We start from the raw sequence: 14811 nt of genomic DNA, 5'->3' as shown, positions 1-14811 counted from the left end.
GTCATGGTTTCGTATAAACATCAACAGTTGTAGCTGTCTTATCAAGAAACGGCTGTCTCTGAGTTGAAAAATCTGAATTGATCAATGGACGAACGCTGAAAAAATACAGCAAATTGCAGTTCATTTGTTTGATGTCTCAAGTAAGGGTGCACTAGTCAGGATTTTTAGGGCCGATCACCAATCGCTGGAAGCAGTATCAGTCGACACTGATAAGCGATTGCTGGTACATAATTCTACAACATCATGCTTCAGAAAAAAATTAGCACATTTTACAGGTATATACAACATCTATCTATCCTTTAATGACAAAAAAATATTTTGCCCAATCTTTATGCCATGCTTCCCTGGGTAACTGTGTATCTCTTTTTGAATTGGCCCATCAGAGGTTTAAAATCCTCTGTCAGTCAAAAACTAAATTCACCATTCTGCTGCCCGAACAAGTTTTTATTTCAGCTAATCATTTCATAGTATTTTAAGGGGGGAAGCACATAAACCAAACAGCCAGCACCAGTGGCCAGACTGAAGCTGTAATTTTTTGCTGTAGGACTGTCTTGTATCACTTTCTTAGTCTATAAGTCAAGGAAATAACTGTTTAGTTTCCCAGTATGTGTTCAGTTTATCCATGTATTGCCTGTTTGGAAAATTGCATTTAAATCATAGATGCAGCTGCTGCAAGCACCCAGAAGGTATCGTAATATATATATTTAATTGTTCTCATAAGGTGTGCTGTCATAAGGCAGCATGATGTATTAATAGGTTGTGTTCAGGTAATTAGCTCCATGTCTTCTTGCTAGATTTAGCAATTTTTCAGACCAGCCTAGTAACTTAACTTCTAAAAATTAGCAAATGGTACAACCTCTCTTTGACATGAACACAGGTAACTTAAAACATATATGGGAAAGCTGGGTAGTCGCTAATTCACTAGTCGCTGACCCCCGCCCTATCCACAACCAGGGATCATGACTAGAAAGCACTGATTCCAACATTTTTACTAAATATTGGCAGATAATGATCGATCTGTTTATCACTTGTTCCTGCAGCCAGTAAAAGGTTAGAGTGAGTGAAATCAGTGAGTTTACAGTAACCTGTAAAGGTATGGCTCAGGAGTTTGGAAAATACATTTTGCATTGTTACTGTGAGTAAGATGAGAGGATGGCTGTCCATCTAATGTCTGAGCTGTGAGACTGAAAGCTAATGTTATGCTAGCAAGATTTAGTGTCAATATAAGTGCGTCTCTTGAGAAACAGTAAATATACACTGATCAGCCATGACATACACAAACATTAATTATCTTTTTACAATCCAATGTTCTGTGAAAAACCTTTGGATCTGACAAATATGTGGATGTTCTCTGACACACACCACCCGCCTAAACACTGCAGACCAGACCAGTCCCAGTTGGACAATGTACCCTGTCATATTTCGAAAAGGACACAACAGCCCGCAAACTCCACGGTTGATCGATAATCTGTGGGATGCAACAGAATAAGCCAATGGCTGTGCAGTCTTCCACTACTTTAGTTTAACCAGAATCCTATCCAGCCAAGTCATTGTCCCCAAATCAGTCAAATCAGAAAATGATGCCCATGTGTACTCTTGGCTGCAGCCTGAAGTAGTTGAATAGTGAATGGGATGTTAGATAATCTCAAAAGTAGTCTGCAATTAAGTTCAGATAGGAAATGTAGGTTGCTCTCAGTTTGTGTTTTACATCGCCATCCTGTGATGAGATGAAGCACCTAGTGTTGCAGTTCAGATTTTTTTAATGTAATGTATTTCTAATATCGAGGTATCTGCAGCCAGTGCATTCATTTAGGACAGTGAACAGACAATTTAACTGGAAGTACTTTAACTGACACTCTGCACTCAATTAGAATTAGACATTTAGACATTTTATGGACTGACATAATGGACAAAAATATTCTCTCACGATCACTTATTAATTTATTATGGTGTCTCTGTCTGCTTGTCTTTAGTATTTTCTTATTTTGTTTATATTGCTGTGTCTGGTGTCTACTCTCTCTGGTCTGTCATGAACAGCTTCAGAAAAAGGCAGACAAACAGTGGACAAGATGAAACATGCAGTTTCATCTTGTCCACTTTGGTTGTATTCACACAAAATTCTGTATATATATATAATTGCCATGAAACAATTTGAAAACTAAAATAACTTTATATTTCTCACATTCACTGCTGTGGTGTTGCTAGTAACCCTTTCTTCTGATAAATTCTGAATATAATTCCTTTGTTATGATATCATGTTGTATCTTGTTTGTTTCATAGATAGATAGATACTTTATTGATCCTGAAGGAAATTCAAATTCATTTGAACATGAACAGAAAGTAAATAAGCACAATTTATGCTTAAAGTTTATGCTGTATTCTTTTGCATTTCAGTATATATACACACATTTATACATTAGCTTTAATAAAAGCATGGGATGTTGGGACTCACTCACATACTATATACTGTAGAACTGTCTTTATTCAGGTCACAGTTATTCCCCGTCTAATATAGAAAATGAAAAACTCAAATTATGTGTGTCTGTCATTGCATGTGATGACAAAGCCTATTGATATGTCCACAGGTGGTGAAGGCTTATGATCACCATGAACAGGAATGGGTTGCCATTAAGATAATCAAGAACAAAAAGGCATTTCTAAACCAGGCACAGATTGAACTACGCCTACTGGAGCTCATGAACAAGCATGACACTGAGATGAAATATTACATTGGTAAGATGGACAACACACAGTGCTGGCACTCTCTCATTACACTTTCCATTTAGAGTAGGTCTAGACCAAATTCTTTAACTTTTGGTTCAGAGAGACCTAACAAATCCCCCATGAGCAAGAACTTCTATTACTTGTATTAGTGTATTACTGACTACATGAGCTTTTTTTTTTTTTGTTTTTTTTTTTTGTTTTGGCTTTCAGCATCTGGGGTTTACAAGGTCTTATATGACATCAAACTGTGTCATATATGGCTTATCAGATTTCGTCTGATTTGGCTTTTCGCAACCCAGATTCTCAGACTGAGTAGTTGTTGGTGGTGGAATCTCTGGTCCAGATGTTGAGTTGGTACTGTACGTGCTAGCTGAGGAAGTTGCTACATTGGAGTTGGAATTAATGGCTCGCTTGCTGTGCAGCAGGGAGAGAGTAATTGTGAGAAGTCACCTAGGATTTGAAAACTGAAGTATAGATTCTGGTGCAGATGAGATTTTGAATAATTTCTTCATGTTCATTTTGTTAAATTTTGCTAGCTATCTTCATTGAACGTGAAACATGCATCATGTTCAACATTTAGTGATGAGGACGTGTTTTAAGGTCTCAAAATTAATAGTTTCCATTATTTATCAATACATTTTTGTCATATTTAGTGTTTAGTGTTATTATTTTATAGCTGCTGCTTCTTTGTGTCAACAAAGAGCCAGTTGAGGTGGTTTGGGCATCTGATAGGGATGCCTCCTGGGCACCTTCCTTTCAAGGTTTTCTGGGCGTGTCCAACAAGGAGGAGACACCGAGGTAGACCCAGAACTAACTGAACGGATTACATATCCCGTCTGGACTGGGAATGCCTTGGGATCCCTCAGGAGGAGCTGGAAAACATTGCGCAGAAGTGAGACACTTGGAATTCCCTGCTGATCCTGCTGCCACTGGATAGATGGTTATAATACAATGAATTAGGAAATTTTTGGGGGCACAAAAACTAATTTTGACATGACTTTACAACACCCTCATGGCACTAGCGCTGACAACACACACACATGTTTCAGAGAGGTTGGAGACATGTACAACTTAACTGTTATGACTTAGTTTTTATTACAATGGTTGTGTGCGTGGTTGTGTTCATGTTTCTTGAATATACAGTCTGTGAGACCTTCATTAATATGGGCAGCTGTAAGAATGGAATTGTGTGGATCTTTTCAGTTTAAATAAAAAACATTATTAATATTATTATTATTTTATTAATGATATGGCATGATATGTCCCATCTGTCTCTCTGTGTGTGCCTCTCTGTCAATTTGTCTCTCTGCAGTCCACCTGAAGCGTCACTTTATGTTTAGGAACCATCTATGTTTGGTGTTTGAGTTACTGAGCTACAACCTGTATGATCTACTGAGGAACACCAACTTTAGAGGAGTCTCGCTCAACCTCACCAGGAAATTTGCACAGCAGCTCTGTACAGGTGAGTGCATGGAAACAGTGACGTTGGATTCAGACCGCATAACACGTGTTAATAACATATGTGACATATTACTAATAATAACCTAACCTACTGTAGTGGTAATGAACATGTATATACATAAATAAATAAACCTAAATAAATAAATATTACCTTAAATAAGTAAAAAATAAAAAAATGCATTCCCCTAATGTACGTACACATGCATTAAAACACACATGCACCAGACATAAGCAGTAAAGGAAGAATCAATGAGGTAAAACTAAAGCAATAAAATCCTAATAATTTTTGGAAAGATTGCAGATTTTTTTCTTACATTTGACAATAAAAAGTATGACCTGTTCCCTGTTCCTCATGGGGGACCTTCTGATATCAGGAAATCAAGGTTATTTATTTGTTATTTTACAACACAGAATGAGATTCAAGTTATAGCCCCACTAAGAATAAAATAAACAGTGCTAATCACTGCACCATGCAGTGGTTAGCACTCATAGAGCACTCATAGCAAGAGGATTCGAAGTTCGAATCCCGATCTGGGCCCTTCTGTGTGGAGTTTGCATGTTCTCCCTGTGCCTGCGTGGGTTTTCTCCGGGTACTCTGGCCTCCTCCCACAATCCCCAAAACATGTACTTTAGGTTAATTGGCTACTCTCCATTGCCCCTAGGTGTGAGTGTGTGGTTGTCTGTCTTTGTGTGTCGGCCCTGCGATTGACTGGCGACCAGTCCAGGGTGTACCCCGCCTCTCGCCCGTAGTCAGCTGGGATAGGCTCCAGTCCCCCCTCGACCCTGTCAGATAAGTGGTATAGAAAATGGATGGATGGATGGAGGGAGTACACTTATTTATATGCATGTAGTAAAGTAATAATTCTGTTGTGCATTTTTTGTATTTGCATCTGGGCGAATGTAAACAGCAAGAAGATAGTGTTAATATGGTTAGCCTTTGAAGGTTAAAACATTATACATTAAAATCTATGAAACATTTCCATTGACTTCAAGCATTAAGCATCAATGATGTAGACTCTATAACTACTGAGGCACACAGACGAATCTCCATGACCCATAAGCAGTCCAAACTGTGTTATCTTGGCTCTTACTCTGGCTCTCTTCCTTCTGTTCCTAGAGTGGTCACACCATCAGTGGCACTTGGGCCAGCTGGTCTAGCTAGATGGTTAAAACATACATGGGCAGGGATTTTTTCCAAGGTGATCTGCATTCAATTCAGTGCAGATGATTTTTGTTTCTCCTTCAGCAATTAAGATGAAAAAACAATAGCAATAAATTGGTTAGAATGCATTTTTCCACTGCAGTGCCAGATAACTAAATAAAGTATTTGCTTGTATTGGTTCATACTAACTGAGCTAACTTATCACACATTACCACATTATCTATAGTTTGGGGGCCTGGTGAGTTATCTTACCTATTTTTAAAATTACTGCGATACCATATTGCAAAACTGAAACAAAATTTTTCTATGATTGAGCAGTTCCGAGAGATCTTCTTTCATCAGTTTACATCTCTGACACATGGGAAAAATATTGCTGTCAATTTCATGTAGGGGCTTTAATCTGTTTTGTGTATAATATGATGTATTGAACTGAATTTCACCATGTTTTTTTTATTTAATACAGCCTGCTCTAATAGATTATGCCAATCCTTCTGATCATAATTAAAGCCTAAATGTGTTTCTCATTTTCCTTTTGTGGGTGTTATAACATACCATTTCTAAAAGATGTAAATCCTCTCACTGTTATTCAGGTATGTTTCAAAATGAGATTGTTATTTGAAATTTATGAAAAAATAAATAAATAAATAAATGTAATAAATAAAAAATAAATAAATTAAATAAATTAAATTTAGTTAAAGAGTTTAGTCTAGACCTGTTCTAATTGGAAAGTGTCATGAGATAACTTTTGTTGTGAATTGGTGCTATACAAATAAACTGAATTGAACTGAATTGAATAGAATTGATTTGGGATATCTGGGGAAAGGTCTGTCTATTTCTTGAACCCATTGTCTAATTTGTAAGTGTTTAAGAAAAAAATGCAGAGGAAGGTTGAATTTCCATCAGTTTTTTAATAAGACTTAGAGAGAGGTACTTTTTGTCTTTCCACATCGGTAATATTGTGTCCTCAGAAACTGGGGTTTCTTCTTGAGAAATGACACAGATCTAAAGTGAGTGACCTTCTCACGCACCAAATCTGTTCAGGATTGCAGGGTTCTTTGTAAGTATGCTTAGCTTTTTGGCAGGATGTTGCATCTGACACCCATACTTTCCGTCAAGTTGGGCTCACATTAACTAGCGTTCCATCCAGATTTAATGCAAATATGAACAGATTTTCGAGAATATTATTATTAAATTATTCTTATTAATATTATTATTATTAACATAAAATTAATGATTTCTTCTGTTCACTACTAAACTCGGCATAAAAGTTCACTCTCAATTTTTGGCTGGTTGTCTGTCCTAAAGTGTCCAATACAAAACTTATCAGTGCAGCTGTAATATGGAGAACAAAGGACATAAGATGGTCTTTATGGCAGTGCATATTAGGATGATGGTAGAAACTAGTTCTCTTTTCCCTTTAATGTGGGAGTGCTTTGTTTATGTCAATAAATGTTTTTTTTATTACTGCTGGAATTTCAAGAAACATGTAATATACTTAATGTTAAAATAGATCTCAGATTTTTACAACAACAACTATTAAGGTCTCAATCGTAGTCCACAATGTAAATGTAAAATAATGTTGTTGTTGTTTTTTTTATTTGTTTGGTTGGTTTGTTTTTTGTCCACAGCTTTATTATTTCTGGCCACTCCAGAGCTGTCAATCATCCACTGCGACCTGAAACCAGAAAACATCCTGCTGTGTAACCCCAAGAGATCTGCCATCAAGATAGTTGATTTTGGATCCTCCTGCCAGCTTGGACAGAGGGTAAGCAGCATCCACACACATTTATCAACCCACACATACATACACACACACACACACACACACACCCTTGTCAGTTTACATCATTTAAAATTAAAGAGAATTGCTTTGGTGAATTGGTTCTTGTGGCGGGGTGGAGCAAAGGAGATGACTGATGAACAAGTGGGTAACACAACATACTAAGTTCCTTGTAGTAAGTGTTAGTTAATAGATAATAAGGCCCTAATAAGTCCCTATAAGATTTTTATTAACATTATCTGTTAATAAAACTATATAAGTGTTGGCATCACAGTAATAGCTTGATAGACTCATTTATAGTTGGATTTCAAGACATTATAGAAACTTATAGCAAGAAACTTATGACTTTCTTGTGATTGTTAACAGTAGCATTACAACCATATTTATTGAGTTTAGCTACCTATTATGCCATTGTTAAACCTTTACTAAGCTTTGCTGTTAAGGTTAGTACATACTTTATGAGCATTTATTAACAGTTAACTATACACTTATTAAAAGTTGTCACAACCTGCCTCCGATGTTAGATAAAGAAAGATAAGACACTTTTAAAAACAAATAAGTTTATATTACATTAGTAAAATGGAAATGAATATGAAGACAAGCTAAATACAACAAAACCAAACAATGGTTCAATCTCCATGATGACACTACTCCACCCATCAGGCTCCTGGAGTGAGAGGCCTACTCAAGGAGTTGTCACATAATTTACCATGTTTTTTGCTGCTATGGGATCTAAAGCAAGAACTGTGCCTTGATAGGATTAATAAATCCACATATTAACAGTCATCTATGGTTTTCGCAGCTCCTCCATCTGGATTGAGCAATACATTGTTGCCAAAGCTGATAAAATGCCAAAGCTGATAAAATGGGAATAAAAAATTACATATAAGTACAATAATTTATCTGTGAATTACAAACATTTAAAGGTGCATTCTGGTTTTTTTTTCAAACTTTGTTTATTTAGTTGTACAAAAATTGCACAGTCATACAAGTCTTCCACAATGTAAAACATGAAATATACTGTACAGTCTTTCAGAAAACAAACATCCCACACAAAAATCTTCCAGCCACTCCTACTACAAGCTTGTGTAAATTTGTGTCAACTAGATTCGTACATACTATACAACATAATAAGGTTCACTCCTTGTAATGCCCAGAGTACAATGTATAAAAAGAAAAAGAAAGAAGAGAAAAAAAGAAAGAAAGAAAGAAAACAAAAAGAAAAGAAATAAAACTAGTCTGGGACAGAAGAAAAGTTAGCTTGTCCAGCTAATTGTAGGAATGGCCACCATATTTATAATTATCGGAAGACCCCCATAATGACATTCTTATTCTTTCATGTTTGAGAGAGTAAAGAGTATCCCTGAGCCAGTGTATGTGAGAGGGAGGCTGTGGTCACTTCCTTTCAAGTAAAATGACCCTCCTAACCAAAATAGTCATAAAGGACAAAGAATCTTTTTGAGAACAAAGGTGATGATCCTGAGAACACCCCAAACAAAGCACATAGGGGGTTTGGGTCAATTTTCCTACCAATCACATCTGAAACAACAGCAAACACCTCACTCCAATAGCTGTGCAGCCAAGGACACAACCAAAACATATGTATAAGGTCTGCGGGAGACTGATGGCACCTATCACAAGCTGGGGAAACAAAGCTGTATGTTTTAGTTAAGCGAACCTTGCTGTAGTAGACACAGTGAACAAGTTTACACTGAATCAGAGAATGTCTTGCACATATGGAGAACTTAGGCACCTGTGTTAAGATTTGTGACCAGAGCTCATCAGATATATTCTCCCCTATGTCTCCCTCCCAGAGGGTCCTTATTGAACTTAAAGACTCTGTATGCATTGAAGCTGTTTGATTGTAGAGAACCGAGATGGAACCTTTCAGTCTAGGAATGGGCAAAAGCAAAGCCTCTAGATCAGAGTCCTAAAGTAAACTAGGAAAAGTAGGAAAATTACTGCGAACAAAACAGTGGACTTGTTGAGAAATGTTGAGAAGTAAGGGCAAATTTAACTGTAGGTTGTTGGTAAGTAGCAAAAATATAATCAATAAACAAGTCCTTAAAAGTCCTGATACCAAGGTTAGACCAGGCTGTAAAAGCCTTCTCTGAGAGAGGAGATAGAAAGATGTGGTTTGCTGCTAGAGGTGCATGAGGAGAGAGAAGTTGCAAACCAAAATAGCACCTGAGTTGGGTCCCTGAGTTGAGCCTTCCTATTCCAAAGAAAGTCTGAAATGAGAGAATCTACCTGTTTGAAGAAGGAGCTAGTTAGAAAAATTGGGACACACGGAAGACGATAAAGCGGAAGAAGATGGATGGATGGATGGATGGATGGATGGAAGACGATAAAGAAAACGGGGAGAATATTAATTTTTACACAATTAATACTCGCCACCAAAGACAGTTTAAGTAAAGACCAATGCTCACAATTTTCCTTAACTTTTGATAAAAGTGGAGAAAAATTGGCTTTAAATAAATGTTCTAGTTTATGGGTAACCTGAATTCCCAAATATGTAAAAGCAGGTGTCAGCTATTTTAAAAGATAACGTACCTAAGGGGAAAGCCCTAGCAGCCAGATTAATAGGAAATAACTCACTTTTACCTAAATTCAACATATACCCGAAGAGCTGGCCAAAATCTGAAAGTAAACGCAAAGCAGCGGGAAGATTCGAAACAAATAGAAGTAACTCATCGGCGTAAAGTGAGACTTTTGCAACCAAGCCATGTCGCCGTATTCCCACAATACATGGATTAGAATGAAGAGCGATCACAAGAGACTCAATAGCTAATGCAAATAAGAGAGGGCTTAGTGGTAACCCTTGTCTTGTTGAGCAATAAAAAGAAAAGTAATTTGATTATTATTACTGGTAGTATTACTGGTCCTAACTGAACCTTGTGGATTAGAATAAAGTAACTTGATCCAGGATAAACAGGCGTCCCCAAGGCCAAATTTTTTGACCATGTAGAACAGATATGACCATTCTACATGGTCGAAGGCTTTTTCTGCATCTAATGAATTAACTGCTTCCTGGGTACTGTTAGATGAGTTATTATAGATGATGTTAAAAAGCTGTATGGTGTTAGAAAAGGAGTGTCTGTTCTGAATAAACCTGGTCTGGTCCACAACAGTGGGCATAACAGTTTAAAGACACAGGGCCAGGACTTTGGATAATACTTTAAAATCAACATTCAAAATACTTCTAGGGCGGTATGAGCCGGCGGTATAAAAGCCTTCATTGACTCCCGAAGAAGAGAAGCAGATATCCCCAGTGTTCTTTTGGTGGAGAGAAAAAAGTCAATCTGTTTTGATATGAAATCAATGAAGCAATCAGAGAAGACGTGTGTTTAGTCACCAAAGTGGACGTTCAGATGTCAGGGAAATAATTTAATATTCATTAGAAGCGGAGCATGGTTGGAGAAAACAATGACCTCATATCTACACAAAGCTAAGGATGACAGTAATCTATTATCACTTAGAAAGAGATCAATATGTGTAAATGTATGATGCATTGCCGAAAAAAAATAGTATTCTCTTTTTAAAGGATTAAGAAAATGAGAATGAATGAATTGCTGTCTGTGAAAGAAAGCTGGTTTCAGGGATGAGCAGTCTAGCTCAGAGTTGAGCCAGCAATTAACTTCACCACCTAGTATCAAATGATACAATGACATATCTGGGAGGAGAGAGAAGAAATGCCTAAAGAACATTTCGTCATCACATTTAGGTGCATAGACGTTAGCTAGCATAACACAGACACTTTTGATTACACCAGTAACAATAATATATCTGCCATTGGGGTCCGGAATAATCTGGTTGCAAACAGAAGGAACAGATTTGTGCAAAAGAATGGCTGCTCCTCTAGCCCTACCAGAGAAAGATGAATAGCATATTTGGCCTACCCAGCCCTTCTTCAGTTTTTGGGCTCCCAGCTGATGGAGATGGTGTAGAAACTTACTGCTTTTGACAGGGTTGTTAAGCCCCTTGCATTTAAAACTGGTAAACTGGAGATGCAATCCTATCAAACATGAAGATATGACAAGTTATAACTACTAATAAAAATTGTAACGAGTCATCTGGGCACGTAGGTGACAAAACAGAACAGGAAGAGTGATAACATTAAATAAACAAAAAGGCGTAACGGGTAAACAAAAAACAAAGAACATGAAGAACACCCTGAACATCTCGCAGAAACACTCACACCCCTCACCCCTCACCGTCCCCGCTCAAAAAAACCAAACAACAAGAAAAGAGAGCCTTACTCCTCCATAAGGAATATGATAAGCATAAATCTAATTGCACCTTAACATTACCTTAGCCAGAAAAAGACACTGTATGAGTATAAATGAAATTGAATAACAAGGAATTTGACTGTTGTCCATCATACACAGTAACAACAGCCATGGCTTGCAAACTGGCTTATTCAGAATCAGAATCAGAATCAGAATTCCTTTATTTATCCCTGGAGGGAAATTCTTATTCATACAGGGACCGCATGATGTAGTACTACAGGACTGGCTATAACAGCAAATAAAGAAAATAAGTCGGTTGGACGGGGTCCGTCAGACCCTTCCGGGGCCCCGACCAGACACACATTGTTCACTTTAGACTGTCCCTCCAAATCCTTACAATTCTTGGATAACGAGTAAGCCAGGGCAGTTAGCGTAGCCACTGTAGTCTCCAGGCTAGAGATCAGAGTGCTCAAGGTCCGCAATGATAAATCTCCCTCTTAACTGTCTTGGATACAACCTGCGCAAATCTGGTCACCATGTCTGAGCGCTTGTCCTCATCATTGCCTCGATGCACGCTAGCAGCTGCTTGTTAGCATCAGGTTTGGGAGCAAGCCTGGGCCAAGGTGAGAGGCGATGCTTGCTTCAACCTGTTTTAGCAGCATTGTATTTTCCTCGGTTTGCTGTGGTTTCGAGATGTTACTAATAATTCTCGCTGTCACAAAATAACGTTATAAAAGGTGCAAAAACAAGTTAAAACAGCCACATTCCTGCGGAACACCTGCAGATGTGTCTTACATGCTCAACACTTCACAGAGCCCCCAGAAATGGCCATAATTTTAATATAAAACATTTAAAAGTGTTCAAGTTATGTCAAATACCATGTATCGTGTTGCCGAGATAATGAGCATGTTAATCAGCTAGTCTCCTTCTGTCTGATAATGCCGCCCTGTAGATTCAAAGACAATAGTGACAAAGCCCCCCCCCACCCCTTCCACTGTAGCAACACAACAAAGTCACAAAAACTTAAATTGAAGTTAAATATTCTTAGATCTATTTTCCTTACTAAAGAGAAGAAAAAGAACAAGTGAAGAAGAACAAATGTACACTTTCTGAATTAAAGCTTCTCTTTTACGATATTGAATTACCTCGTTAACTTGTTGCAACAAAAAAAAACTTGCCAAAACCATCTTTGTTCGTATTTCCACAGTTAAAAATTAAGCTGGAGGGGCGTGACGATGGCTGGCTGAAGGTTGCGTTTTCGCAGAGCTCCCTCTGATCCCAATATTTATCTTATAGGCACCTCTTAACTAACCTGACACTTCTCTAACGATACTATAATATGGCTACTAAACCTGGCAGGCAGCCTCAGAGAGAAAGACCGGCTAAATTGGGGCAAACAGTTCAGTCCAAGATTACTGATCACCCGTCGTTGCCTAGCATGGTGGCTACATGCTCTACGGAAGCTAGCGGTATGGACATGTCCAAGCTGGTGCGGAGGGTTACTGAAAACATAAGTGAAATAATGGAGCAGAAGCTTTCGAAACTAACCGACGCACTGGACAAAATCGGCAGCAGCCTGGAAGGTCATGCTCACCTGGTTACAGGGCTTCTTTGTCCAGGTGCTGTCTAATCACATTTTTGCCACTTTGGGATTGGGGCAGGGTTCTTTTTTTTTTAGGGGGGGGGGGGGGTTTGTGTTTTCTCTTTTTCTTCTGTGCCCTCTCTGGAGTGATGTCCCTCTTCAGCATCTCGTCCTTTTGTAAGACCCCATGGGTATTTGAGCCCTGCTGGTCTTACTTGAATTTGTCTTTTTGTTTTGGGTGGATTAATTTGTGGTCGTCGTTTGGAGACGCCCATTTTTCACATGACAGCTTTTTTCATTTTTTGTTCTTTTCAGTGTTTAAGAACAACAGGTTTTTGTGGACACCAATGTTCATGTACATGGGAAATACACAGTTTAGATGAGTTTCACTAAATTGATTACATGGAATGTAAAGGGAATTAAGAATTTAGTTAAGAGGCATAAAACTCTCTCTTCCCTCAAAAAGGAGGGGGCCCACATAGCTTTAATACAAGAAACCCCCAAGTGACCTTGAACATGTGAAATTGAGAAGAGATTAGGTGGGTCAAGTTTTCTATTCTTCCTTTAACTCCAAGAGTAGGAGCGTGGCGATTTTACTTCATAAGAGGCTGCCTTTTACACTTGAAATAGGATCAGGAAGGTAGATATGTAATAATTTCAGGCTCATTTTGGGATGTGTATATTCCCCCAACACACTTGAGGCCTCTTTCTATTCCAAATTGTTAGCCGATTTGTCTTCTAATACATCACCTCTCACAGTTCTTGGTGGGGACATGAATGCCTTGTTTGGAACCAGAACTGGACCAGCATCCTGTGAAATCCACATGTCCATCTAGAATGGTGATAGCCACCAAGGCACTATGCTGTGATTTAAATTTATATGATGGTTGGAGAATAGTGAACTCTAAAACGAACGAACGACTATACCTTTTTCTCCCACATAACTCATCGGGGGCGAAATCTTTGTCTCCTCGTTAGTATAGTGGACAGTATCTCCGCCTGTCACGCGGAAGACCGGGGTTCGATTCCCTGACAGGGAGTTCTCCTTTCTTTGGGGGAGGCAGGAAAAATTTGAGTGTGGTGGAGTGATAATGTCCCAACCCCCCACCCCCCAGCTGATGTGCCCTTGAGCGCTTGACGCGTCTAAGGTGTTTGACAAAGTGGAATTTGTATATCTGTTTGAGATCCTTCAGAGGTTTGGATTTGGGCCTGAATTTATCAAGTGGGTTAGGCTGCTGTATAGCACCCCTATGGCAAGAGTGCTGGTTAATGTTATTGCTTCTGAGGCCTTTCCTCTTGGTCGAGGCACGAGACAGGGCTGCCCCCTGTGCCCTCTGCTATTTGCTTTGGCTATTGAGCCACTGGCTGAGGCAATGAGGTGTGCAGACAATATATCAGACAATATTTTTGGTGTTAGTCTCTGTGGAACTCTTCATAAACTGGCACTTTACGCAGATGATGTTATTCTCTTTCTAACTCAACCTCATTCTTCCGTTCCTGCTCTCATCTCCACTATACAGTCATTTGGCACGTTCTCAGGTTACAAAATTAATTTTGACAAATCTCAAGCACTGCCGTTGGGTGATTTTGGCAGTAGGGGTGCAATGCCCAGTTTTCCCATTAAATGGTCGGATTCTGGTTTCATATATCTGGGCATTAAGATCTCTGCCAATCTGAACAATATGTGTAAGCTTAATTTTTTTCCCCATTTTATCTTCCATTAAAAGTGATTTGCTCAGATGGTTTGACCTCCGCTTCTCCTTGATGGGTAGAGTGAGTTTGATCAGAATGAATGTTCTTCCGAGAATCCTGTACCCAATGCAAATGCTCCCTTTGAAGATAAATAACTGATATTGATAAGGCTATTTCAAGA

At 38.5% G+C, this 14811-nt stretch overlaps 1 protein-coding gene across 4 annotated transcripts in view; it reads left to right on the top strand.

Moving 5' to 3' along the window:
- Window positions 1-14811, top strand: part of dyrk1b (dual-specificity tyrosine-(Y)-phosphorylation regulated kinase 1B) — a 103585-nt gene that overhangs the window by 73532 nt on the left and 15242 nt on the right. For all 4 annotated transcript variants that reach the window (XM_046400383.1, XM_046400385.1, XM_046400384.1 and 1 more), the window contains 3 exons: window positions 2586-2733; window positions 4037-4186; window positions 6976-7112. In XM_046400383.1, the coding sequence (XP_046256339.1) occupies window positions 2586-2733; window positions 4037-4186; window positions 6976-7112 (435 nt within the window). The remainder of the gene's footprint in view (window positions 1-2585; window positions 2734-4036; window positions 4187-6975; window positions 7113-14811) is intronic.

The sequence above is a fragment of the Scatophagus argus genome, chromosome 9 (assembly GCF_020382885.2).
Source record: "Scatophagus argus isolate fScaArg1 chromosome 9, fScaArg1.pri, whole genome shotgun sequence".
NCBI classification, from domain to species: domain Eukaryota; kingdom Metazoa; phylum Chordata; class Actinopteri; family Scatophagidae; genus Scatophagus; species Scatophagus argus.
The sequence above is the reverse complement of the archived record's forward strand: the minus strand, read 5'-3'. Positions and strand labels throughout refer to the sequence as shown.